At 46.4% G+C, this 27,871-nt stretch overlaps 1 protein-coding gene across 1 annotated transcript; it reads left to right on the forward strand.

The window, feature by feature from the left end:
• On the forward strand, positions 1-27,857 carry axl (AXL receptor tyrosine kinase). Its single transcript, XM_079166336.1, has 20 exons — positions 1-560; positions 4,395-4,605; positions 5,049-5,149; positions 5,264-5,446; positions 9,160-9,240; positions 9,334-9,449; positions 11,657-11,855; positions 16,372-16,511; positions 16,634-16,778; positions 16,935-16,952; positions 17,851-17,980; positions 18,160-18,251; positions 20,213-20,308; positions 20,520-20,597; positions 21,078-21,170; positions 21,598-21,719; positions 22,363-22,472; positions 22,732-22,891; positions 24,154-24,290; positions 25,052-27,857. The coding sequence occupies exons 1-20, from the start codon at positions 407-409 to the stop codon at positions 25,509-25,511; spliced, it is 2,826 nt and encodes a 941-aa protein (XP_079022462.1). The 5' UTR covers positions 1-406; the 3' UTR covers positions 25,512-27,857.
• The last annotated feature ends 14 nt before the right edge of the window (positions 27,858-27,871 follow it).

The raw sequence follows: 27,871 nt of genomic DNA on the forward strand, positions 1-27,871 counted from the left end.
GCAGGAGAGACGAGAGGACGAGAGACTGCGGGAAACACTGTTTAAAAAAATACTCCCTCGGTTTGCTAGAAATAGATTTGGTGAAGTTTATCAGCGGCCGAAAAGTTCGGAGTGCTTTTCTTTTTTTTTAAGTTGTGCGCTTTTTCTTTCCGGGGGACGTTTAGTGGACAGTGTCGGGATCAACCAAAACAACAGCGGAAGAAGTGAAGACTTTTGAGCAGTTTTTACATTCTGTCTCCTTTTTAAAAAAAGGGGGAACCGAAACGACGGGATCCGGTTTACTCTTTGGGCTCATCGGTGGATAATCGTCACACACTTCCAGCATCGGTCGGAGTCACAGCCAAACCTTCTTCTTTTTTTTCCCACCGCACAACTTTGGCGTTCTCGGAGCTGCTGAGATGAGGTGATGGAGTCCGGGGACGTTTCCAAGATGACTGCTCTTCTTCTCGTGAAGCACATTCTCAGAGGAGGAAACACCATGAGCGGGTCGAAGTGGTCCTTTCTGCTCCTCGCCGTCTTATTCTCCGCTTGGAGGCCAGTAGCCGGCGGCACACTGACAGGTAAAGGTTTTCATTTGGCACCGAGCAGCAGCAGCAGCGGTCTTTCTCACAACTAACAATCTGTGATTAGTCAGCTTCACAGGGAAAACAAACTAACGAGCAATTAGCCCAGTCAGCATTCTGCTCTGAACTTTGCTTTGGGGTGGCTGCAGCTGGAGCCCAACATCTGGCCGACATTAAGGAATTCATTACACCCATAAAAAGGCCTTTGAGACAAGAGAACGATTAGTTTCATTGGCTCGATCAGGCTCGAGCTCCTCGTGATGGTTCAGTGACAGCACGTAAGAGGGGATGCAGGAGAGTTTGTTTCCTGGTGAAGAGGCTGGATGTTTGTTGTTTTCTAGATCAGGTGCAGCATGAACACTTCTGCATACTTTTTTTTTGGTACTCTTACTGGGAACAAACCAGTATCTACTACAGGATTCCAGTGGTGGTTTTGTTTTCCAGAATACTGTGGAATTTTCGAGAGATGCATTCCAGGCAGGGAAAGAGCTTAAAATAAATCCTGCTGGGAAGTGAGAGAATCACAACACTGGAAACTCAGTTCACAGGCATGTAGCAGAGCAACAAGGAGAGAGGTTTTGTTCTACAGAAAACCAGACTGTGGACTCCTGCTTGTCTACATAGTCAGTTGTGTGTAAAATAATCTTCACAAGTATGTAAATAATGAGTCATTTTTAATGCAGAAATGGCAGAAAAGGCTGTTTTCAGCATCTGAAACACGGAGATCTACTAGTTTTTCCTATTGTCTGACATTTTACAGAGCAAACTCGAGAAAATAACGGTCAGATAAATTGATAATGAAAATAATGGTCAGTAGCAGCCTCAGTGGTCGAACCAACCATCACTCAGAAGTCCTGATCTGTTCTTACAATCAAGTCAGGCGGCTACAACCGCAGTGGGTCGAAAACACGGGGCCCCCACAGGGGCCTCCACCTGTCGGCTCATGTGTTTTGACCATCACGGTCACGCTGTCTCTGCGGGAGCTGCGCTTCTGCCCTCAGCAGATGTACGACCGAGAGGGACAGACATTACGAGACACCGCAGAGATTTATAAGCTCAGGCCGACGCTCTCAAACTGATTTTTTTTTTACAGACGTCTCAGTTCCTATTTGGATGCAGGGATGGCTGTGGCCCAGGAGTGAGAGGGGATGTAAGGGATGAAGAGGGTGGGTGTGTGTGTGTGTGGGTGGGTGGGGGGGTGAATGCTTTGGTTTGTGAGTCAGAGCCGGTCTGACTCAGACCCAAGCATCGGAATGATGGATGGGGTAAAAAGGGGGCAAGAGCGGAGGGGAGGTGGCAAAAATGCGCAGCGATGAATCCGAAGAATGGCATGAAAAGGGAGGCCAAATGAGAAAAGGGCAGAGGCCCGGCAGTGAATGGAGGGGCCTGAGTTACGTATAGCGTTAAAAAGCCAGAAAGATAAAAGGAGTGAGAGAGGGGAGGATAAATGCTCGGACTGTGTCGGGTATTTTTGGTGTGTTTATGTCCACTGACATTTCACTTTTTCACTTTTTCAAGAGAGAGAGAGAGAGAGAGAGAGAGAGAGAGAGAGAGAGAAAGTCAGTAGGAGCAGAGACGGGGTGGAAGGAGGGAGATCATGAAAAAAGAGTGTGGGACCTCGAGGGAATTCTGGGGACAAAAGGGAGGAGATGGAGTAGTGAAGCACAAATGAATCACGGGAGACGGGCCACACACACACACACACACACACACACACACACACACACACACACACACACACACACACACACACACACAGAGTTTAACCAGGGCCTGCTCTCTCTACCGGCTACCTCTGCATTCTCATAAAAAGGTTTTAGGAGCTTATTATGATATGAATGCAGCTCTCAGAGACAGAGAAAGAAAGTAGGGCTGCTTTTGTCCAACATGGCACCGAGACAAAAAAAGACAAACAGAGTCAGGGCCACGCTGATTAATGAAAGGGCTCGGCCAAGCTTAAAAATAAAAGGGAGGAATGACTTTTAACGCCAAAGAAAATCACACAGAGGCGGAGAGGCGGTGAGGCAGGGACCCAGAGGGCCCCCTTCATCTATCGCCCAGAAGGAGCTTCTCTGAACGCTCATTTACAGAACCGAGGGCGCGTTCAGCTCACGGGTAAAACGAGTGCTGTCAAAGTGTGCTGTTTACGCTACATGTCTGTTGTCAGCGGCTGAATTATGTGTCTGCGTGAGATGGGCTGCAGCGGAGTCCTCTGGGGAAGGGGGGGGGGGGGGGTCAGAGGTCGAAGGTCGGCCATGAAACAGACTAGGAGGGCGGGTTGACAAGCTTGAGAAAATCTTCATGGGCGTCGCTCGGTGAAACAAGGGGTGATTTAGTGTCGTCCTGAACTTCACGATGCAAAGGTCAAGTTTGCACATTCTCCTAATATTTTATCGAGGAGTTAAGGAGAGCCTTGGCATGCTCTGTGGACGCTTAACATTTTTAGTTGATGCTGTAGAGGAAAGATTCCTGCAGGAGAGATCCATGCCCATGCCTCCTTGCCAACTTTGTGTTTCGGATCGAGGCCGTGGCGGCCTTTTGACAAAGCGCGCGCGCCTCAGCATCATCAGGAATGCCTCTCGTTTCTGTTGAATGTCTCAAAGTTAAGAAAAGGCACAACCTTTTTTAAAGGATGTTGAACAGATTCACAGGCCCATCTTTGCGGTTCGAGAGAAACCCTGAATACGCTCAGTGTTTGTGTTTAGCCCTCTGTGCTCCGACACTGAGCGAGCGGTCGTCCTCCAACAAGGAGCCTTTGTCCCAGTATCAACTCGGTCCTCCTCAGGTCAGCCCCTCTGTTAGCGGGCACAAGAGGACGGGACTCAGTGTGGCGGGGGGGGGGGGGGGGGATAAACACACCTGTCTGTTATCACGTGTTATCAAGTCAAACCTGTCCACCACAAATAAAAGTTGACGTTTTTAGCGACGAGGAGATCAGCTGGTTAATTGATGAGTCAACAACAACTTTGGTAATCGATTCAGCCGTTAAGCCGTTCATGACACCAACAGTGGGATGGTTACAGCTTCTCAAATGTCAAGGTTGGCTTCTTCTCTGTGTTTTTGTGTCACTATAAATCGAACAAAACTAACTATTTGATTTGACTGTGTTCACAAGAGTCCTTACGAATAAGCCAATGTTTTAAAAAATGTATTTTCTTTTTTATAATTAAGGAAAAAACACAAAAAAACTTGCTTTCCAGTATCAAATTTGAATGTCATTTCTACGAGCCAGCATAACCTCGGATCTAACAGCATAGGATTCTTTCTTTTCTTCTGCACATGAAGACACACATAAATGCATCGGCCCAGCCCAGTCACCCTCTCCCTCTGTCAGTCATCTTCACCTAAATGAAAATACAATAAATAATAACAGCAATAATGAAATTAACTGAGACATTATCTAGAAAGCCAAAGAGTTAAATATCCTCAAGAAAAAATACCACTACTTATAAAATCAAAAAATAGAAATTAATCACAATAAGTTAAATGGATACAAGAGGCATATTACATGTAAAGTGGTGAATGAAAAAGTTGGTGTCACTCTTTGAGGTCACCTTTTTATAGTAACAGGAGGAAATCTGGCTGTTGTTTTAAAATACGGCAGTAAAAAATGCTTCCATTATAAATGTGTACTCTGTATGTAAAGTTTAACGCAACCACTGACAGAAACAAGTCTTTATTTATCCTTTTAGTTAACCTCTAATCCTGATTCCTCTCTCTCTCTCTCTCTCCTCTCTCTCTCTCTCTCTCTCTTCTCTCTCTCTCTCTCTCTCTCTCTCTCTCTCTCTCTCTCTCTCTCTCTCTCTCTCTCTCTCTCTCTCTTAATCAAAGATCTGGAGTTCGAGCGGAGCCCCAAAACCGTCATCTCCTCGCTGGGCAAACCCGTCAAAATGCACTGCACCCTGAAGGGCACGGGGGGCGAGGAGGAGGACCCCCCCGATGTGCTCTGGCTGAGAGACGGTGTGCCGCTGCTGTACGCCGACACCAACCAGTTCCAAGTCCACACCGGCAGCGACAGCTGGACGATCATGAGCACGCTCAGGTAGGCGGCGATTCTTTACTCTGCTGTGCACCTCAACCCACAATCTGCTTTTGTCGTGAGATTCAAAAGATAAAGGTTCGTCCGTCTGTAAGGACAGCCACACCTGGCCTAAAAATGTCCCTCATGCCTCTGCTGTGATTAGATTTATTTCCTGTTCCTCCACCTTATCCTTTCAGCTAGCTTAACCAGTACTGTTGCTGGATTACATCACCACGTTGACTTCCAGCTGCTGCGGAGCAGTTTGAAATGAAGTCTGAAAGAAATGACATAACCCAAGCAAAAAAACACATATTTAATTACTCCTGGTACGATTGCACTGCAAAGAAAGTCATCAGGGTCTGACCGTGTTTCTGCCTCTATCATCCAGTTTTTGATCAGTTTGGTTTGTCTTTGCTTTATCTTTATATCACCTATTAAATCATTCCTTTTCGTGCACACAACAGTATTGAGAAGGTCCAGCTTCCCGACATGGGCGCCTATCGATGTGCTGTTCTATCCGAAAGCCACCAGACCATGTCTGAGGAGGGGAGCGTTCAGCTGGAGGGTGAGTTCATCTGGGGCTCTCTGGTGTACACAGAGACAGCTACAACAATAAGCACCACGGCTGTATTTGGAAGTTGAGTCGAGACCCTGATTCAGCGAATCTATTCTATCTCAGGCCTTCCTCATTTCTCCGTGGAGCCCCAGCACATGTCTATAGTGGCCAACATATCCCTGAGCCTGAGCTGTGTGGCCCACGGACCTCCAGAGCCGGTCAGAGTCATCTGGCTGCAGGACGGCGCTCCTCTCAACTCCCTGGAGGACCCGGTGGCTCTGTCGCCCTCCACGCTCAACCTCACAGGTAACGTCTGTCGCCCTCTGGTAGCTGAGCGGTCGAGTCACACTCATTAAAACATGCAGCCTCAATCAACTCCTCGAGGGTTAAATGATCAGCCAACAGTAACACAGTCCGGGACTGCGTTTGTTGAAACGAGATCGGGAGCATTTCTATTGCCTCCACGCGGCTCTCAATGTGGGGGCGGCTGAGCCGGCGGCTCGCAGCTAACAGCGCTAATTACGACAAAACATTGTTTACCTGAGGGGGAACCAGAGGGTGGGCGCCACCTTTCCGTGATGGCGCCGTTGGTCGCGACACCGTTATCAGCTGTAACCGTCGCCGGGAGCTCGCCAGTGGGACCCCGAGGATCCAAAACACAAAGATGTTCAGTTTACAATTAGGTTCAAAACAAAAACAAAGTTGGAATCAGAACGTTTTTGCTCGATAATAGAGTTAAACAATGAATTGACAATCAAAACTATTGACGATTACTTAATTAATCGACTCATTTCAGTACTACATTAGTCAAGTAAGACGTCGCTGTCAGCAGCTTGTGGCCCCAAGTAGCAGAGTTTTAAAATGACTAGAAACAAAGACAATTTCAAAATGATCGGTTTTTAATTGAATGTATTTAGACTATATCATAGATTATAAAGCACTGCCTCAAAAGCTACACAGCAACTATCCTCTATATAGGTTCAAACGCTTTCAAATCCCCCCCTCGCTGGTATAAACAAATCCACCAAAATAACCACCCTCCCACGGGGAGAGCCGGTTGGCTGGCACGGTGCCATCGGATCCATTTGGGGGACGTGTCTTGTGGTCGTGTGGTTGACGGGTTAAGGCAGAGAAGCGGGCGCAAGAGGGCCTACTGGAGGGAGATAAATAGATGGGCAGAAGGAGATAAAAGACAGAAGCTTGAATGCAAACAGCTGCCTGCCAGATAGCTGGCCTGTGTTGAGTCCATTGGACGGGAAGAGCGGGCTGAGTCAGAGGGAGGGAGGGAGGAGCAGGAGGCAGCGGTCGGTTGAAGGGTCTGGCTTGACTCATCGGAGCATCGGAGTGATGACCAGAGCCCGCTTGATGGTAACCTACACTCACTCACGTCTCTGGAATGGAAAGCTGCTCTGGCTGACCACAGGTCCAAAGACAAATAATCGTATTATGCTGTAAACCGTAAAAAGAAACGGCTCAACGTACATTTCAAACATTAATAAGAAGTCCAGGGCAACACTTCTCCCTGTAGCTTCAAGCCATACGGTGGTTTCCAACCACATCTGATGGACAGTGAAGCAACCACAGCTCTTTGTGTGCCTTGTCCAGAAGCTTTAGGGCAGAGAGCACGTAAACAACTTCAGTTGTACAATAATAGAGGGTTTAAAATCCCAGAGAAGCACAGATTCATCTGCATTTTGGTCAGAGTGACAACAATCAAGAACACAATGGTTTGGGCCCAAAAACTATTTTTGGGTCGCTGTTGATCAGACAAAACCAACAATTTGAAGACATCAGCTCTTGGTATTTGTGATGGGTGTTAAACTCACCGAAAAAATGGTTCAACTAAAGCTTGGCTCGTCACATTGGAGCAACCAGCAAGAGTTCGCTAGATTCTCTAAATCATCCATCTTAAAAAACACCCAGCCCAGTGTTGCCAACTGTTTTCCAATGACAGTAGCTACAGCAGCACTCGCTCCAAAAGTCACTGAATCTAACAAGAAAGTCGCCACGTCGGCAAAAACTGCCAGCCCGTCTCTTCAGGCCTCCCTCCAAAGCCACTCTCCCCCTGAAATCGTCATGAAAGTGAGAATGATGGATTTCAACAAATCTAACAAAAAACAGTTTGTAAACAACAAGATTAGTTGCAGCTTTGAATCCAATATGCTGGAGTACAGAAACAAAACAATGATGAGCTCAGTGAGTCACGGTCCCAATACGCTAGTCACGATAAAGGAAGCACCAGGCCTGTCGTCTGTCGTGCCCAGCTGACAATAACACCGTTGGTCACCACTGTGATGCTCGTGAGCTCAGGAGTTCTTCCCAGTGACCAATTATGACATGTTCAGCTGGTCGGGGGGGATGTTGTGTTGCGGTTTTTCTGATGGGGAAGGAAAAGAGTCAGAAGGGCGAGTGGCGCAATCTCGAGATGGCCCGATGAGCACTTCATTCTCCCACACGGCCAGCGGTCATCCCTCACCCCTCACCCCTCACCCCTCCCTCCTCTTCCTCTCTCACAATCCTCCCGCTTCACCCAGCGAGGATCGTACCCCCTGTTCTTTTTCCGGCCGCAGCACAATGGAGGCATGGTGCCGTCAGCGCAGAGCGACACACACTGTTCTGTGAGAGTCTCAGCTCGTGGCTGATTGACGATGTCGGCGTGTTAGATAACCAGTGGTTAAAAACATGAGTGTCACATGTTTCAGTATGTGTGTGTGTGTGTGTGTGTGTGAGCCTGTGTTGTGTTGTGGAAGGGTTTGAGTGTGTGAGCACGCTGTGAGTCACTTTGTGAGAGTACTCATTCACTGTTGAATGTCAGTGTGTGTGTGTGTGTGTGTGTGTGTGTGTGTGTGTGTGTGTGTGTGTGTGTGTGTGTGTGTCACAGTGCGTTTCGCCCCCTTCAGAGGAGCCCCGGCCTCACGAAGGCAGCAACTCAGCCTTTTTTTACACCTGGACCCTCAACACGACCGCTCTCTTTGTTCTCAAAAGCACACGGCGGGAAAAGATTCGCTGCAAGAGCGAAGGACCACAACCAATGCGGTGTTTTTAGGAAAAAGAGATTCTTGAGTTTAAGAGGGAGTGCAGGGCTTTTGATACAAAGTGAAGTTCGACATTCTAAGACTTTACGCGAAGATGGTTTAAGAAGACAGTCTTCTTCACCCTGAAAGGGATTTGAAGGTCAAAAGACAACTTCGCCCCAAGTTTGGTTGAAGAATTTGTAGACGTCGTAGAAATAACAATAACAATGTTTGGACAGTATGTAACAGAAATAAATAAATGAAATTGTGCTGAAACAACAGTTAAATGTAACCCGGACGAAACCGTTTCAACCAAATGTAGCACATTCAACCCAGACATCTTGTGATCTGCAAATCACCAAATCAGTGCTCACCGTGCACGCTTGCATCGATTATTTTCCAGTTATGTTTATCTTCTACATCAGTGTTCAGACAACGTAGCAGGATTTTTGAAAGTCTTAAAACAGTGAAAATGTGTCCGGATCAAGGCTTTGCATTACAGCTCGGGTGGGTAAGGTGTTTTAGAAATTCTCTTTACATCCCAACATCAAACGACATATCAACTGCTGTGAGAATATGTATGTTTTAATCTGCTATCTGTGACTGTTGTGGGACCTGTTGAATCACATGTTTTACAGAAACTTCCCAGGACAGGTCTCTTCCTTTCAATGACCGTGACTGCTCCGGTTTTGACGAAATGCCGGATTTGATATGTTTATTGTGCAGGAAAATCTCTCAAACATGCACTTTCACATCCACAAACGCACGCTGACGTCCGGAACGAATCACAACACTGTTGACAGAGAGTTCACCTGACCTTATGGAAACTGTTACCCTCACATTATTCTCACTCCAGTCTGAACTATCACACCGCTTCTCACGCTGACTTAGTGTGCAACTCAGCATGCTGAGCAAGGACTCTTGGTTTTAACCCCCCCCCCCCCCCCCCCCGCAATGTCCCCCGATTCACACACCCATGTTGTCTCTTTTTTTTTGTCTGTGCAGGTTTGAACCGAACCAGCACTTTTTCTTGTGAGGCCCATAACCGCAAAGGAGTGGCCACCTCTGGATCTGGTACCATCACTGGTAGGTGTCACAGCCTTCATTCCCGTTTGAACGTTGTTGTGGTTGTATCTTTATTTTAATTTTTTTATAATGTCTTTTCGTGTCTTTCTTTAGTCCTCCCGTCCAAGCCTCAGAACCTGAGAGCCGTGGAGATCACACCGACCAGCCTCCGCTTAACATGGCAGCCCGCTTTTGGAGGCGACTACCCGATAGTCCGCTGCACTGTCCAGGTGAGATGAACGTGAGAGGAGGAGAGAATACAACAACTAGCTGAGAAAACGAGTCACAGCTGAGTCTGACCTGCATGTTAAACTACCCCCCCCCCCCCCCCCCCCCCCCTTTATTTGCGGAACTCTCTGCTCTCTCTACCTTTTGCGGGCCCTACCTTTTAAAGAAGAGAGGAGCTTGCTTTTCTTTTCTTCTCTTAACTCATCCTCTACCCCTCCCTGCTTTATTCGTGTTCCAGTGGATCAGGTTTCGCTCTCAGAGAGTGGCCTCCTGGACTAATCTTGTGCACCACTCCCTCTCTCTCCCTCTCTCTCTCTCTCTGTCAGTGTCTCTCTACCACTCTTCTGCTCTGCGGCCACTGCAGCTCGTAGCTGAGAGAGAGAGGGGGGGGGGGGGCATTTTCCCCTGGAGAAGGGAGCAGTGCAGCAGCAACACCCCTAAACGTCTGGTTCTAATAAAGCTGCCCCCTATACCTCTCGTCTGTTCTTGCCCCCCCCCCTCCGCACTGGGGAACAAGGCGAGGGGCCGGCTTCGGCAGAAACGGGGAAAAAATCTGAATTTAACAGTTCATTGTGGGGCCGAGAGAGAGAAACGGGGGGGGGGAAAGCTACAGAGCAGAGAGATGTTACTGTGCTGCACAAAGGAGACATAACAAACAGAAAGAAAGACAATAAGAAGGAAAGGAAGAAGGAAACAGGGGAAGTGCAGTGACAGCAGGTATTGTGGGTCTGAGCCATACGAGGGGAATGCAGGCTCAAGCGTGACTCAGAGCCGAGCCGCACAATTAGATTAAACACACTTGTTTGCAGGCGGGACGGTGATTCACCGAGTCGGGAATGACTCGCTCTCTCGTACACACATTTCTTTCACAGTCCTCATTCACGCAACTTAATATTCCTCGGGACGTCACACCACCAAACTCACGCCATGTGTGAAGAACGCTCCCACCCGGCTCCCTCTGAATACTTGTGTTGTTTTCAAAAAGGCATTGTCAAAAGCAGAGCACAGCAGCACCAGCTGAACACACACCCACCTGATCTGTTTGTGTGGTTATTATAGACCTGTTCCCAGCTCTTACTGTAAAGCCCACCCTGTGAAGTGCAGCCAGTAGCCTGCAGGAGCCATAATAATGCTCCAGACCGGCAACTTTAATGTGGTTTTTAAGAGTGCTGCAATCCAGGATTTTTTTTCTCCCCCTTCTCCCTTTGTGTTCCTCTTTAAACATGTTTACCACAGTGAGTTTGCAGAGACAGCAGGTTTCTGACTGTGATTTTTAGCCGACGGGTTCTGCTTTCAGTGCACCTCACGAGCCTGGCTCACGTTCGACACAACAACGGGGCAGATTTTGCACTATCTCTGGCAATTAACACTCATTGACCATCACCCACCGCCATTAAGCACAGGGACTCCAACCTCCCACATTTCTTCCACAGTACCTCCAAAACATATTGAGCCTACAGAAACAGGAATTCATAGTTTCTCTTCACTATCAACGTAAATCATTTCGGGGACATATCATGAAGACCTCACTTATTTCGTGCTTATCGATGTACATTTGGGTTTCTGGAGCGCCTACCAAACTACAAACTGTAAAATAAGACGACCCAGTTCTCTTTGAACACTAAAGCCTGTTCTAGTAGAGACCAAAATACAAGTGTGAACCTGAAATGTGTCTCCTTTAAAAGCTGTGACATATTCTTTACAAAAATAAGTATCTCCTGCTGACCAACTCCAATCTACACATTTAGTTAAATATTATCAAATGTCGATTTCTAACATGCGCAAGTAATTTGAATTATATATTGTCAGCACTAATGTAACCATTTTTCAATGCAATTGTTTTATTGCTAATAAAAATAGTGATAATTAAGAAGTATATAATTGATGGTATTGATTAAGGCCACACTTTCCATTTGAATCCATTACAAAAATGATATTTCTACATGTTGCTCTGCTCAAAATGATGAACCAGTTCTTCTTCTACTGTATTTGCCTCTTACTATTGGCTCTTAAAAAAACAGCGTCCTCTTCCTGTTTGTGCCAAAAAGCAATGAAACCGATCACAATCATTATCTGGTCACACAATCTGAAATCCACTGTAACGGTTGCCCAACTCGCAGTACATAAGATGTAGCAGCACATTTTATATTAGGGGGTAAAGATTATTAAACAATGTAACAAAATTAAGTTTATTATCTAAATGTTCCAGGCCAAACATTCGGGAGAGTCCGCAGCAGCAGCAGGCCCGGATAAGATGATCCACAACCAGAATGTGAACGTCCCACCAGCCGCGCACTTCATCGGGGAGCTGGAGCCCCACAGCCTCTACGCTGTCAGGGTGGCCTGCCACAGCAGCCAGGGCCCATCTGACTGGTCGCCCTGGTTGGAGCTGCGCACCAAAGAAGGAGGTGAGGCCTCCGGCTGACTGAGGAGATGTTTGTTTTCACCCTGGAAGTGTGTGTGTGTCTGTCGGGTCACTGCCTCTGAAGTGAGTCCAGGTCAAGGCTGTGCTATCTGGCTCGTGATTGAGTCTAAGTCTCCTCCCACTCCTGCTGTGGACTGTAACCAGTGCAAGACACATGCTACGCTGCAGCTAGCAGGCACCATTGAGCTGCTTTTAAGGCCTTTTTGGCCCGTGCCAAGGATCATTTTATTGAACTAAGTATTAGGTACGCAGTCGCGTATCCTATATAAAATGGATGTACCATCTGCTTCTTCTCTCTTGTGTTCAGAGGCTAATTGCAACTGATGCAGCATTTGAACATTTCAAAGCTGTGTTAGTGTATTTTACATCTAAGACAAGTAACTTCAATGTGCAGGCCTAATGATTAAATATTACAGATGCCTGTTGCTTTCTTATTGCCTCCAGATTTTACGAGATCAAAATGGTGAAAGTATAAATTAAAGGGTAACTTCTGTATTTTTCAGCCTGGACCCTATTTTTCCATGTTTCTTTTGTCTCAGTGACGAATGGAGACGATAATGTTTTTAATTGGTCCAGTACTGCAGACGGCAGCATACTCACCCCATGAAACGTGCTACAATGTAATCGCTCGGGGGCAACTCCTCACCATCAAAGCACGTCCACTTTTTCAATCTGGACCCTATTTTTTGACTAATGGAGGCAACATTTCTTTAAATTGGTCCAGTTGGTCACTGGCAAAAACAAGCACGTTTGTACATTGACGACGGGGAGTTGCCCCGAGCGATTCAATTGCAGCCTGTTTAGCAGTTGTCGACCACAGCGTTCAATACTGGACCAATTTAAAAAATTGGTGTCCTCATTACTCTAATTCAAGCTTCCATTGGTTCCAAAAAGTCAGTGACAGCGGCCGGTCAGGGATGCAATAGTCTTTTCTTGTTTGTTTTTTGCCTAAAGGCACATATTTTCTGAGCTTGTTTTGAGGTGAATCGACTGCAGCTTTAATTCTTCCGACTGCTTTTCAGCTTGATTCAGCAGGATAAGAAAGGAGTCAGAGAGTCAAGTTACAGTGCACTGTTAGTCATTACGTTCCTTCCTGTGCCCCTTCAACTTAAGTCTGTGTTTATGAAGAATACCAGACACCAGTCACTGTACCTCTACGAGCTTTCAAATGTAAACTCTTGACGTGGAAGGCTGACTGGGACTGCAGGGACAGAGTAGGCGGAGACGGGAAGAGGGAGAGGGTGGACGTTAAAATAATCCTGAAAGGCCTCAGTTAGGATCGCAACGCTCCGTCCAAACTGGAACGCTAGGCTGCCGTGTGTTGGAGTTTAAACTGAGGTGGGATTTTCCATGCCAGCTCATGCCGTCTCTATCCCTGGATGAATAGGAATGGAAACCGCTAAGAGGAGAGATGTGCCACAGGAGGGATGATGGGGGCTTTCCATCATGGAAGCCGCTCACAATCCGAAAAGCACTAAGCACATAGTGTTTCACATAAATAGGAAAATGGAGAAGTAGCAACTCCTACTGTAAAGGAGAAGGACAAAAAGTGGTTTTGAGATACCCTGGTTTCAGTCGGAATGTTGAAGTTTCAGTTCTCTATTCTATTCGTTTCAGTGGAAAACAAAATCCTCTGCTTCGCCAATTTATGTAACATCCCTTTTGACCATTTGTGTTTCATCTCCGGGCAGCTGTCTCTGCACTTGTTCTTATGAGTCAGAAGATGAAAAAAAAAAAGCAGAAGATAAGATTCAGCTGGTGGTCAAAGATGGTTCAGGAGGCGTTGAAGGTCAGAGGGAGTGAGCGAGTGAAGGGGAGAGGTAGACTGCTCAGACTATATACCACGTCTCTCTCTTTGGTTTCAGGGCTGCAGACTGTTTGAACTCCCATAAGGCTCTACTGTCTTTCTTTCTTCGTCTCTCATGAAGAAATTGTGCAGACATGTCTCTTCACTATCTCTTTACGTGTCTCATTCTGGCACAGACTGTCCCCATTTGCTGTTCCTCCCTTAAATTCTCAAGTTTTTCACTTCATTACAGACTCTTCTCCTGCCAGCTCTTTTTTTTGTTCTCATACCCAACCCCCCATTTCCCTCAAGTAGACGCTGCTAGCATGCTCTCATTTTGTTGCAGTAGTCTTTTTCCAACCTCAAATCCTACACACGGCTCTGTGGAACTTATTTTCCTTCATCAAACAAGCAAACAACAAGTTTCTTCACTCCTTCATCTTTCATTCCCCCCCCCCCTTTTCTTGACCTCAGATGACCTCTGATTTCCCTTTCCAGAGCACACAGCAATAGGCACTGTGGGAAAAAAAAAAGAAAAGCGGGTTGATGGTGGGAGAAGGCAAGGAATGGTTAGAAGAGCAAGGAAACGAGGGAAGTGGGCGTTTTGAGAAAGCACTCATTTAGCTATTTTCCCAAAGCTCACTATTTTCCACGGAGGATGACAGAACATAAAGAGAAGGGGGGGGGGGGAGTGAGGACCTGTGTCACCCCCTAAATCCTAAAAGCTGCGACGGCATTATGTTTGATGTATTTATTCCGTAAACACATCCAGAAATGCCTCTTTCCATGAAACAAACAAAATGAATGGACAAAGAGTTATTATGTACTTTTTAAGTAGTTTGTTGAGGCAGATTCTCTCTACACATCTGTCTGCACCCCTGAAGTGACGCCAGAATTAATCCAGAGTTACTGGACACCCGAACCCACCGCCCTGATGGGAGTGAGTCACGACGACGACGCGGGACAAATGTGTCACATTTAATCTTGTTTAATAAGACTGCCAGCTAAAAAAAATACAAAGGACTCAGTTTGCCAAAGACAGTCTGCCATAGAAGTTTAAACGGGACTTTTTTTGATGACACCAACATTCGTGCTCTGACTGATCTCCAAAACATGTTTTTCCAGGGTAGGGCTGAGTTTCTTTTCATTTATGGAGACCAGATCCCAGGGTTATGAGTCAAGGCTTTTGGCTGAGGGGTGACCCTTTTCCAGGACGAGATGAAGCGCACAGAAAGAGAAGCGATGTTCTCCGATAGCTTGAAACAGCAGTCGTGAAGCCATGCAGCCGGTCAGATGTTAACCACGTCTGCTGTGAACTAATTGTGGCTCAAAAGTGTTTATTTCTCAGCCTCTGGCCAAGCGGCTGCTTTCATGTGGAAGACAAAGGAACAACAGGGTTTTTCTCTGTAGTTTCTGCATTTCAGAACCAGCGGCACACGTGTAGTTTTTGGGTTTTCCTTTTCAAACTCCCCAAATCTCTCAACTGGAGCTTTTTCAACAGTTTTTCCCCCTTTAATACACTAAGTTTTACGTCAACAGTAACAGATCTCTCATTGCTCCATGACAAAAAAAGAGAGAGAGAGAGGCATTACCACAGAGAAGGCAGCGAGGGAGAAGAAAGGACTTGGAAAGGAGGAGATGGAATCATGTTGGATGGGAGGGAGGGAGGGAGGGAGGGAGAGACGAAGAGGGAAGGAGAAAGGGGGAATGGGAACAAAGGGGTGGAGAAGGAGGCAGAGAGAGAGGGAGATGACGGATCATAGGTGGAGGCGATGCACTCGGAGGTTGTTTTTGCTGCTGCTGGCAGGCAGAGCAGGGGCCGCATGTGGAAACAATCATCCGCCAAACGCTTCCTGATAACATCATCCATATAGGCTGGGCCATGTTTCCCAAACTCACACTGACTTTGAGTATTTGTGTGTGGGTGTGTGTGTGTGTGTGTGTGTGTGTGTGTGTGTGTGTGTGTGTGTGTCCAGCTAGTTTGTGTGACTTTGTAGAGACAAAGACAGCCCCAACTCACACGGCAATAAAGGAAATTAGCGATGTCGTCTCCTCGCAAGAAGATTGTTGGATTTATGTGTTGCTCAGAGCGTCAATCACACACACCCACACACACACACACACCCACACACACACACACACACACACACACATTCCTCTCACTACTTCTAGCATTTCTTCAGCTAGGTTGTCTCTCCTGGGTGTTTCTGCTGCCAGCAGCCTTTTTTTTCACTCTCTGCTCCAAAGAGCCAGAAGAGAAAAAGCCAGACCAAAGAGAGTGAAGCAGAAATAGGGATGGACAGAAGAAGGGGGTCAGCATGAAGGAGGGGGACACAGCGTGCGTCCACCCGAGGCCGTCCAACCACGGCTTCTGAATTCGGCTAATCGCCACTTAGCTTTTAGTCTCTCTTGTCCTAATGAAGCTGAATTCCCCACATTCTCTGTTCATCTTCTCCCTCCAGCTGCTGTAGTTGTCCACACCCTCGAGGCTGCAGGCTGTCAAAACAGCACACGCCTGGCTACCCCCCCCCCCCCTCCCCCAGCCCCCCAGCCCACTGGCCCCGGGCCACCACAGTCACAGCACTGCGGGCTCCTCATTCAGAGTCTTTTTCGACACGTACGCCGCCACGCCCTGAGAGCAAGTTAAAAACCCATGCAACTGGGTGAGAAGTGAAAGGCCTTCAAGTTGTGCTTTTGCCGCTTTGTGTTTCAGTGCCAGAAAACCCTCCGGTCAACGTGAGCGCGGCGCTGAATGGGACGGAGGTGCTGGTGACGTGGGAAGGGCCTCCGGGGAAGCTGAACGGAGAGCTCCAGGGCTACCTTGTGGAGTACAGCACGCCTGCAACGCAGCAGGTCAGTCTGGGACGCTCATAAACTAAACACACGAGGCGATGGTGTCTTGACGTCGCTCCGAAAGATACAAAGAAAGTGTTTAATCTGCTTCATTACGACCGTTTCCCTCTTGCTGTTGACAGTTTATCGTGAACACCGCCCTGGACACAGAGCTGTCAATCAACGTGTCCGTCCCCCTCTCCAATGTGTCTTTTCGAGTGTGCGCCTATACGGGGGCGGGGCAAGGACCCTGGACCCTCACACAGACCCTGACTCTTATTGATCCCGGTGAGTGACAAGAAGTGTCAAAACTGTCAATGAAAGTATATGCAAAATAACTTTTTAAGTCTGACCTTAACTTTAGTAGCATTTTAAAATGTTTGTGCCACAAAACAAAAAAGTGCCACAATATTGACATGGGCTGTTTTTTTTTTACTCCCACAGAAATGGAGGAACTTAAGGGTGAGTAATGACCGGCTTTACACACACAAACCTGCTGTGACCTCTCAGAGTGACACATAATGACACAGTGAGCTCATGGCAGGTTGTTTTTTCACCACAGGACTTCTCTTTTCTTATTCTCTGTCTCTGGGTTCCTCCGTGAGCCTGAGAGTTCCTTCCTGTGTATCTCAGGGAAAAAAAGGGGAAGGGAGAGAAAAAAAGAGAAGAGAGGACCTCAGAGAGAGAGAGATGGGAAAGGGGGGGAGAGAGGGGTGAATGGGGAGACGCATCATAAATATTTATAACGGGCAGAAACAGTGCAGCATCTCTGTTTGCTTAGTCTAATAGAGCCAGACAGACAATTCAAACAACAAGAATGGCAGATAAAAAAAGGAGGCAAGGGAAGTTGGGGGAGGGGGAGGGGGAGGGGGGGGGGGGGATGTGAATTCAGAGGACAAGTTGAAAACTGTGGGTGGAGGTTGTGAAAGAATAGTAGCGGCTTTGGGGACATGGGACAGCTCGAAGACAAAGTACATGTTTTGAGAGTGAGGAAAAAAAGGATGATACTTTTAGTCAGTAGAGATTGTTTCCATGTAGCTCAACAAACATGGAGGGCAGGAATGACATCACCTGAAACATCATTTTCCCCACAATAATGCTGCGTATGTGTGTGAAAAGCACACGTTGTTTTCTTTACAAGCCTTGCGAGAAGATATCACAAACATGTAATAACCATGGAATGAAGAAAGGGAATTTATTTTCAAATTGTACACGGGCTCCGTGGAACCCCAAGAAGCCGTTCAGTTGATCAAATAAATCAAAACATAATCCCTTCTTTTTGTCCATCATCCTTAAAAAGACCCACATGACTAAACCCTCATCCGTCTCTGTCCACACGCCCTTCCCTTCCCCCCTTCAGGTCCATCCTCGCCCCCGGCCTTTTCCTGGCACTGGTGGTATGTGGTGATGGCCGTCGCCGGCGCTGTGTCCATAGCTGTGCTCATGGCCGTTTACGTGGCCAAGCTGCGGCGCAAGGAGACGCGTTTTGGGTGCGTATATGGGCTGCTGCTGGCGCTCCTCCTGGGTGAAAGGGAGGGACGCGATAGCAGTGCCAAACCCCAAAAAAATCAGTTGCCTCACTTTTGTATGCATGCTGATGCAGTAGAAGACAGCTGTGTTTACACAATCTGTCAGGAAGAGGCCTCTCATTGTGTTTTTGCGTTCGCAGGGAGGCGTTCGAACCCATGATGGAGAGCGGAGAGCTGGTGGTCAGGTACCGCGCTCGCCGCACCTACAGCCGCAGGACCACAGAGGCAACACGTGAGTTCCCCCTTTCCTGCCCCTGCATGTCAGTGAGGAGGACTTCTAATCCCTCCTGACTGTCCCTAAAGCAGCAAGAGACGAGTCTCTCAGCGTGCCCAAACCTGCCTCTGTCCCCGGGATAGATAGTGATACACAAAAACAAAGATAGCAGAACAGCATCATCTCTCATGCTCTGGGCTTCAATCTGACAGTTCAATGGAAGGCTCTCCTTTGGCACACAGTGACGGTTCTGTTCTCCGCGTTTCGAGACGGGATTTGCGGTTCTTTGGTTGATCAAAAGGCAGGAACGCGAACAACGCAGCCCCACAGCTGTGAAAGCAGCCCTGGAGTGATCAAGTCAGCTGATCTACTCCACAACAACACTGTGCCCCTTATGATCTGTAAAGCAACGTTTCATCTTTTTCATAGTCACATCGATTAGATGTGCAGTAAATCCATTGGTGGAGCTGTATGACCAGGCGTGAACGTTAAATTTGGCTACATTTTAGGATCTTTTACTGTCGGGGCTATGAAAGATGAAATGAAGACAACATCGACGTACCACTCCTGACATTTCAGATTTAAAGCAGCCTGTAACAACAGACGAGGTGGGACTTGACCTGCCATGACCGGAGGTCACGTCACCTCTGGGGTGGGTTTAAAGGTCTCGTCCAGGTGGAGCTACGACCTTGTACTGGTGGAGGAAAAAGCATGTGGTTCGTGTGCCATCGCCAGCAAGCAGGCCCCCCCCCCTTGCGAAGTCCTCGTGATTACAGACAGAGATACGTACCTGTGAACACAGCGCGCACACTCAAATTTCACACAGCTGGGTCACATTAGAGGCCGTGACATTGTCCCAGGTGTATGTGCAATATTTGTGTCGAACCTCTCGTAGGCAAGTCTCAGCTTGCCGCAGCCACAAAGAGGCCAGGGGAAAGGCAAAAAAAGTGATTCAGTGCGTAAAATGAGACCAGCCCCGAAAAAAAGAAAAAAAGAAAAAAAGAAAAAGAGACGTTGAGATAATTTGTACTCAGAGTGAATGGAGGGGGGTGGGGGAGCGCGCTGGGAATAAAAGAAGGGGTCGGATTGGAGGGATTTGGAGCGGGATTTACGCTGCTAATGTTGACCAGTGATTTGGGGCCAATTCTCAGGACACAGTCGAGAAAAAAACTCCAGAGGCTCCGGTTCATGGCATGCAACGGCTAATAACTGGTCGCTCCAGCATGTGTTGGAACATGCCTGTGGACTGAGCACATTGTTGTCGGGACGCATTGGCAGATTGATAGTGTAGCAGCAGAGCAGCAGCTGGACGAGGGATCTCCGGTGCATGTCGTTGCCTTGTCATACACCGGCCCAGATGTGGAAACAGAGCTAGCGTCTGCACGCCAACGTAGAGCTCACTGACAGCCAGCTGGTTGAAGAGAGCCAGGGATGTTTTCTAAGCAGCTCAAATCCTCTGACCTCAGCTCCCCAACCGGGTCCCCTGCGGGATCGCATGGTCACGTGTCCCGCGCCTCAACAGTCAGACACGCTCTGCACAATTGACTTTTTAAAGTTTTTGAGTTTGAGTTAGTCTTTATTTTTGTTTTACTTTTACAAAATCTTTGTTTGATTTTTTTAGTAAGATATAATAATTGACATTTAATTAAAGTATTTTTGGAACAGGACTTTGTGCATTAAAATACAGAATAATTTATTACATTAATAAAAAGCCAAATAATGTAATGTTAGGCCCACGTTAACCATGATTCTTCTGCAGTTAAATGTTTTACAAGTAGACAGGGTGGTTTTAGTTTAGTTATAGTCCTATTTCCATTGTTATCCAAGCTGCCAGTGTCTATCAACACTTTGTTTTTGGCTTAGCGTCGTGCATTGTGGTTTTACAATCAGGCTGTTTTTCTCTCTTTTCTGCGATGTTCATTAAATTGCTTCGAGTCTCACACACCATTAAAATTCCTCTTTTTTCCCCCTCTGCTCAGTGAACAGCCTGGGCATCAGTGACGAGTTGAAGCAGAAGCTCCAGGATGTGATGGTGGACAGACATAAACTAACCCTGGGAAAGACGCTGGGAGAAGGTACGGCTTTGTTCTGGTCGGTTGTGTCACACTTATTACAAGGAAAGACTGGGGTTGATATGTAACGTGGCGTAATATGTTAGGGTTGGTATATAGTCAGGTACTATCCGCCATAGCACTAATGTTGGCTTTCCACTTATCTCAAGTCATTTCCGTCTTTGATGTTGCTTCTAAACTGGCTGTTTGATTGCGTCTTCCTCTCTCTCTTCAGGGGAGTTTGGCTCTGTGATGGAGGGGCTGCTGACTCAGGAGGAGGCTGTTCTCAAAGTTGCTGTGAAGACTATGAAGAGTGAGTAGACAGTGAAAGTACTCAGCAATCACCACAATGAATCCCTTCATCTTGGGAAACACAGGCCAATTGATGGACATCCCCTCGGGTCGGAGATTAAGTGTTGGGGGGCAAAAAATTTCAAAACAGACAGCGATGCAGCTTGTGAAGAATATTGGCGGAAGAAAAAGTTGACCCCCACATTGACATTGAATCGCAGTGGAAAAGTAAAGACAATTGTGTAAGAACTCCAAAGTTGAGGGGGAAAAAGATAATTTTTTAGGGATAGAAGATTGGGAAAATTTGCCATTTCTGCCAGTTTCAACTTACTTCGTGGTAAAAACTACTAACAGAATTAGAATCAAGTTAAATACACTTTGCAGCCAAAACATCCTGTGAAATTAAAGCATATTTCTGACGCTGGCAACTTCACAGCCTGGCAGCGTGTGCAGCGAGTCATACAACAAAACTGTCTCACCACATATATCGTCTCTTCCCCAGTTGCCATCTGCACCCGCTCAGAGATGGAAGATTTCCTCCGCGAGGCGGCCTGCATGAAAGAGTTTGACCACGCCAACGTCATGAGGCTTCTAGGTGAGTAGGGATTCATTCTGCCCAGCACGGCATGGGTCAGCTCTTGAGGATTCTTCAGGTTCCCTTATAAATTACACTACACACTGTGAACAGTTTTAAATGGAACTACATTCTACCGAAAAAAATAGTCTCGGTTTGCATTTTCTGTAGATAATCGAGAGTAACAAGGACGCTGTCCGTGTAAAGACTAAATGTTTGAGACAGAAAGCTGGGCAAATAAAACCATAACTATGTGCAGGATTAAATACCACTAAAAGTAAGTGAGAACATGTTTATTTTTTGTAATTTGGGTGAACTGACCCTTTAAAATACAGACTTCTTTAATTAGCAAATCCAAGACTGAGCTGTTTTGAGACATTGTGTTAACTTCTATAAGCACAGAAGATGTATGCAGTGTGTATAATACTGAGCCGCTGTGTTTTCACAGGTGTGTGTCTGCAGACTGTGGAGAGTGAAGGTTACCCCTCCCCCGTGGTCATCCTGCCCTATATGAAACACGGAGACCTGCACAGCTATCTGCTCTACTCAAGGCTGGGAGACTGTCCCGTGGTAAGTCCAATCTCACACAATAAAAGCCATGAAAGCAGCGCACACACACACACACACACACACACATCCACACCCGTACAAACGCAGGCAGTCGCACACACACACACAGTCCCACACTAACAGCTTAATGGGTTCAGGGTTTATAAGTTCACATGAATGTCTGTCAGCAAAAAGGGATCCAAAGGGCAACAAAAACGTCAAGTACAGTATTTTTTTACAGTCCCCACATACACCTTTTTTTTCTTGGCAGCCCGTACGCTGTGAGATCATGAAAACACAAGATATGTGTCTGTCGTTGCTCTCTGCAGCTTCACTTATTAACGGATGAGATGGTTTTTTTGGAATGGAGAACTATTACACGCATTACGTCCCCGGAGAGCCGGGGTTGAGAAACACAAGCCTAATCAAAACAAGAATCCTGCAGAATGTTGAAACATCCATGCGTTTCTGGAATCGTTCACAAAACACAGCGGCGCCGAGCCTCGCTCTTCCCACAGGAGGCGGCTAGTACCCGGAGCAGAGAGCATTCAGTTCAGAGAGTCGGACTCTGGCTCCCTCTACTGTACAGGAAAGAAATGTCAGCTGTGTGTGTGTGTGTGTGTGTGTGTGACTAAAACCCTGTTGTCTCTGTGCTGTCCTGCAGTACCTCCCGTCTCAAATGCTGGTTAAGTTCATGACCGATATTGCCCGAGGGATGGAGTACCTCGGCAGGAAGAACTTCATCCACAGAGACCTTGCCGCTCGCAACTGCATGTAAGCACAACAACCTCACCCCGCTTCCACTTTTCTCTCGGTTCCTGTTTGTCTCATCACTTTCTATTTCTCTTGAAGAACTGATTAAACAGAACCAAAAGTAGACCCCCCCCCCCAAAAAAAAAGACTGTGTCTAAAGCAACATTTTGGGAGAAGCGAGAAGCGAAGTCGTGGCACTTTTGCGTGTACTATTTTATTTTCCACCATTCCTCTTTTCCCAACAATGCAGCGCTGTAACACTGCGGTTTCTTTGCCTCAGGCTGAACGAGAACATGAATGTCTGTGTGGCCGACTTTGGCCTCTCCAAGAAGATCTACAACGGAGACTACTACAGGCAGGGCCGGATCTCAAAGATGCCCGTCAAATGGATCGCTATCGAAAGCTTGGCCGATCGCGTCTACACAACCAAGAGCGACGTGGTGAGTTCACCTGCTGCGTGTTTGTTTGTGTTTGTGTGTGTGTGTGTGTGTGTGCGTGTGCCTGTTTTAGACCCAAAATCAGTTCAACATTGTGGGGACTCCCCTCCCATCAGGGGACCGGTCCCCACAAGGTTAACAATATATTTTAGGCTTGAGTTTATGGTTTATGGTTAGGATTAAGATAAAGTGACTCTTCTAGCAAAATATATCTTTTGAGGTTCAAAAAGACCTGACATCGTTGCTAAAAGTGGATTGTTTTAGTGGTGGTTCATTTCACAGCTGAAACAAAAATCAAAACCTCCATCTAATGGTTTTGTAGGTTGAAAATGACAGAGTCTGACAGAGCGTTTAAAAAAAGAAATGTGCTCGGCAAAACACCGACTTAGTGCTAACATTAGCTTAACACAAGCCATGAACTGTTCGTCACCTGATGTCCCACTGTAACTACGGTTGGTAATCTCATGTAGCTCCAGGTATCCAGCAATAATCACCACAATGTGCACAAAACACCAGTGACTTCAGCTACTTCTCTGCTCCGAGTTGAATTGTTTTCAACTGGACGTGTTGCGGGGCGCTCTTGCTAAAGCATGAGACGCATAGAGCGGATAAACACGAGGCGCTCGGCAGCGCATAAACACTTCACTCTCATTTAAAAACAATGACCCGCCCCCAGGCTGCTAGCATGTGCTCTGTCTGAACAGGGCCTAAAGCATCCTACTCTACAGCTCATTTGCACGCGGTATTGTTTCCTAATCAATCATTATTTCACCGGTACATGATTAATTACATTACTTTCAGGCAAATATTTGGAGTTTCAAGGAGAGTGACAGCACCAAACGGAAGCACTGTATTTTATCCATATTTTAACCACTAGTGTTTTAAACATAGAGCATTTCTGTGCAAGTTGTTTCCACTGTCACAACTGATATCTATTGGAATAGTTCTCTGACATGGAAGAAAGTACTGTGCAAACCTTTAACAGCCACCTTTCATGTCTACAGGGGCTGAGTGTAGTACAAAGAAGACGTTGGGTGACTGTTGCTTCAAGGTTACAGTGATGTTAAAGGGATAAGTGAGGCATGAAGCTGTTATAGTAAAGTTTACCCTCCAGAAAATCAATGCAAAGTTACAAAAACAATAGAGTTTGAGTCATTTTTACTCTTTAAAAACTGAGAAGTGTGTGGCAAGGTGTGTAAAAGCTAAAGGTAGCTCAAACCTCTTTAACCCTTCCCTCTCCCCTCTTCACTCTCTGTCTCTCTCAGTGGTCGTTTGGAGTCACCATGTGGGAGATCGCCACGCGGGGCCAGACTCCGTACCCCGGCGTGGAAAACAGTGAGATTTATGATTACTTGAGACAAGGAAACCGTCTCAAACAGCCTCCAGACTGTCTGGACAGCATGTGAGTGTCGCCTCCTTCACTCTCACATTCCACACAAGACGCACTCTGATAGCTGGCAGCTGATAATTAAGTACCTTGGAAATCTTTTGCCTTCTGATTAGAAATACCCTTTTAAAGCAGTCATGGCTATAGAGGCTAAAAACAGTCTAAAGTCGCTCTGCTCTTCATAGATGATGCTTCGTAAAGATTCTTTGATAAACACTTTACTGAACCATTTCTTTCAAATATCGATTCTTCCAATTTGAAAATCTTGCACCCTTCCTCATAATATGCTTGAGACTGGTATTTTAATGATTTTGTTAAATTACATTTTGAAAATGTATTTCACCTTAAACTGTTAAACAGCACTTTGAAAAGCAGCTTTTATTAACGATGTCCTCGGAATATTCCGGAGAAGGGAATATGTAATTTGGTGTTAATTATAGGAAAGATTCAGGTTACTTTCAAAGCCAGCAAGTTCCTCCCCATACATTTGTGAAGTTTGTAAAAAGCATGAAAAGATAGTTAAAAGTAATTAAAATAGAAGACATAGAATTGGTATTGGAGAAATCCAGGTATATTAATAACAATAAATCGTAATAAATTTGCAATAAATAATATATTATTGGGAAGTTTGTGAAAAAAAAAAAGATGAACTATAATTTGTGCCGTCTTGTCCAAACAAAATTCCATACAAAATATTAGGCAATGACTGGACCAACACAGTGAAGTGTTTTTCACATGTTTTGAGTATGAAGTTAACATTTCCTCGTCCTCTCCAGCTACGCCCTGATGTTTTCCTGCTGGCTGCTAAGCCCCAAGGACCGCCCCTCATTCGAGGCCCTGTGCTGCGAGCTGGAAAAGGCCCTCGAGGATCTGCCGGACACTCAGGACCCGGACGAGATCCTGTACGTCAACATGGACGAGTCCTCCATGGAGCTAGGGGCCGTCGGCGGCCGCGACCCTGTCGGAGGGCCGTCCCCTCTTTGCCTGAAGGGCCTGGACTCCGTGACCACCGTGGAGGTCCACCAGCCCAACCGCTACGTCCTCTGTCCCCAGCACGAGACCAACCGAGCCCTCTCGGACTCCCTGGAGAGCCTGGACATGCCGGTGTCGTCCTCCACAGCCACGCTGCCTCTACAACCATCCTGCCACTCCACTCCCAACCCCACGCCAGCTCCCACCCCGACTGTGGAGCTGCTGGAGGACAGGGAAACGTCCAGGAAAATGCCCTGGCAGTGACGGCTCCACTCTTCAAACATGAGTCGTCACTGCCAAAGCGTGCGGTCCCTTTACCCCTAGTCCAAGAACCGAGATCCAGCCTCTTGCTACTGACTGTAAGAAACCCCAATGTGCCCCGACGTAGAGATTTTTTGCACAAATGCACACACAGCTGAAGGCATTCCGAGGAAGTGAAGCACATTTTCTAAGTGGGTGTAAAAGTAAGTCATAGTGGGTGACCAGGTTTAAAGTACATATTGTTGCCCACGAACACTGCAGCACAATCAGAGAAATGCATTCCCATTCGCTATAGCAATAAAAGACCGGATCTGCACAGCTACTGCAGATCGATCTCCTCCATGTGATTAAGCTACAACAAGTCTCTGTGAAACCAGCTCAGACACTGCCAGGCTGAATCCACAACCAAACACACTCAGAGGCCTGAACGCTAACGCGGAGGACTCGCACCGGCCGAGGAAAGTGTTCCTTTGACGGAGAACCCTCCACCCATCCGAGCTCCTGCTTCTGTGCAACTCAAAAGCAGAAAAATGGCGGGAAAAGACAGGAAGAAGCCGCAGAGTCTCTTTCACTGACGATGTCATCATCTGATGAAGACCACTGGCTGCTCTACGGTTATATTTCTTCATGAAGGACAGTAAGAAGAGTTTAACGACAGGAATCCCTCAACTGAAGTTCACTAAACCTGAAGTTAGAAGACTTTCCCCCGATAGCAGCAACAGAATATGAATGAAATTATCTTTTTTTTAAATAAGAAATAACAAAAGAATTAAGAGACCAAAATGTACAAAGATAATACCATTCCACTGCAGGCTTTTGGGACTTTTTCGTTTGAAGCCGTTTTGAATGAGGAGTCTACCAGCCACAGTAGTTTGTATGATAGCCTAGCATAGCGCTCTGGGTCGTACTGCTAGTTGCACATTAAGCACAACGAGCCGTTTACAGGTCACACAAGGCTTTCGTCCCGAGCAGGAGAGACGCCTGTGAAAGTCCTGATTCAACCAGTCTTCACTTCTTTTGTCATAACTCAGGAACCTGAGACGTTGCTCGACAGGGACAGAGGTACTGTTCTAACAATGAGGGACAGAGGTACTAGTCTAACAATGAGAGACATAGGTCCTGGTCTAACAATGAGAGACAGAGGTACTGTTCTAACAATGAGGGACAGAGGTACTAGTCTAACAATGAGGGACAGAGGTACTAGTCTAACAATGAGGGACAGAGGTCCTGGTCTAACAAAGAGGGTACGAACAATCAGAGGCAGGAGGATGGACTGATGGACGGTACAGACATGGTGGAGTAACCCAGGGCAAACGGCAGGATAAGCTCCTCGCCTTTGCTTTTGGCTCAAGCACAGTGTTATTACACATTTTGTAATTATTTTTTTTAATGCTGATTTTTGTATTTCTACAACTTTGCACTAATGTTTTTTTATATATATATATATCATTGTATGTTTGTTTATAATTTGTATATCTTTTTTATGCTTTTTTTTTCATTTGATGTCATAAATACTTTCTGTTCAGTCCTGCAGACGCCTCTCATGAAATCAGTTCACAGGGAAGGACTTGCATATTCATAAAGGCAGAGAATAAAAGCCTGCTAAAGCATCGCAGGGCGTCCAGTTCTCCGCAAGGGAGGCCGGGGGGGCGGGGCCAGGGAACGCGATGCACTTCGCCACCTGACGTCGTCCTGCCACTCTCTCTTATTCTGGGCTGTTCTTCTTTCTCGAGGTTTAGCATTGTAAATACAAGTCTGGCACCAGCAGAGTCGAGGAGGAGGAGGAGGAGACAGAAAGCAGCAGCGAGCGTGATCTGCTTTCAGGTTCACTAGCTGCAACTTTGCATCATGCATGCACTTATTTTTATGTATATATATATATATATATATATATATATATACATACATCTTTGCTTTAGTTCATCCTTTTGTCATTGGAATGGAATATAGTCCAACACACATTTTTGGGAGATCATTTGTTCCAAATAAGGCGCCGTGTTTCTCAGATGTATACATATATATATATATATATATATATATATATATATATATATATATAAAAAATGATCCTCCGAGCAACTCCCTCTTCAGTTCAGCCTTAAACCTCAGAATGTCACAACTTTACCTTCAGTGCCTTTCAGAGAGCCAGTATTTTGCATTCCAGTAAATGTGTGTGTGCGTATTCCCCCGGTGTGTTGCATTGGGAGAAGACTGTACTATAACTGCCTTTATACTGTCGCTCATTTGTAAACAAAAGTTTTATACAGTACCCACAGTATTTTGTATAAGAAATAAACGTGTTCATCGAGAATGAGCTCTCTCCCTGAGCTTCGATGGAGCCAATGTTAATCTCATCCGCATCA

This window comes from Pholis gunnellus, assembly GCF_910591455.1.
Source record: "Pholis gunnellus genome assembly, chromosome: 9".
Lineage (NCBI taxonomy): Eukaryota > Metazoa > Chordata > Actinopteri > Perciformes > Pholidae > Pholis > Pholis gunnellus.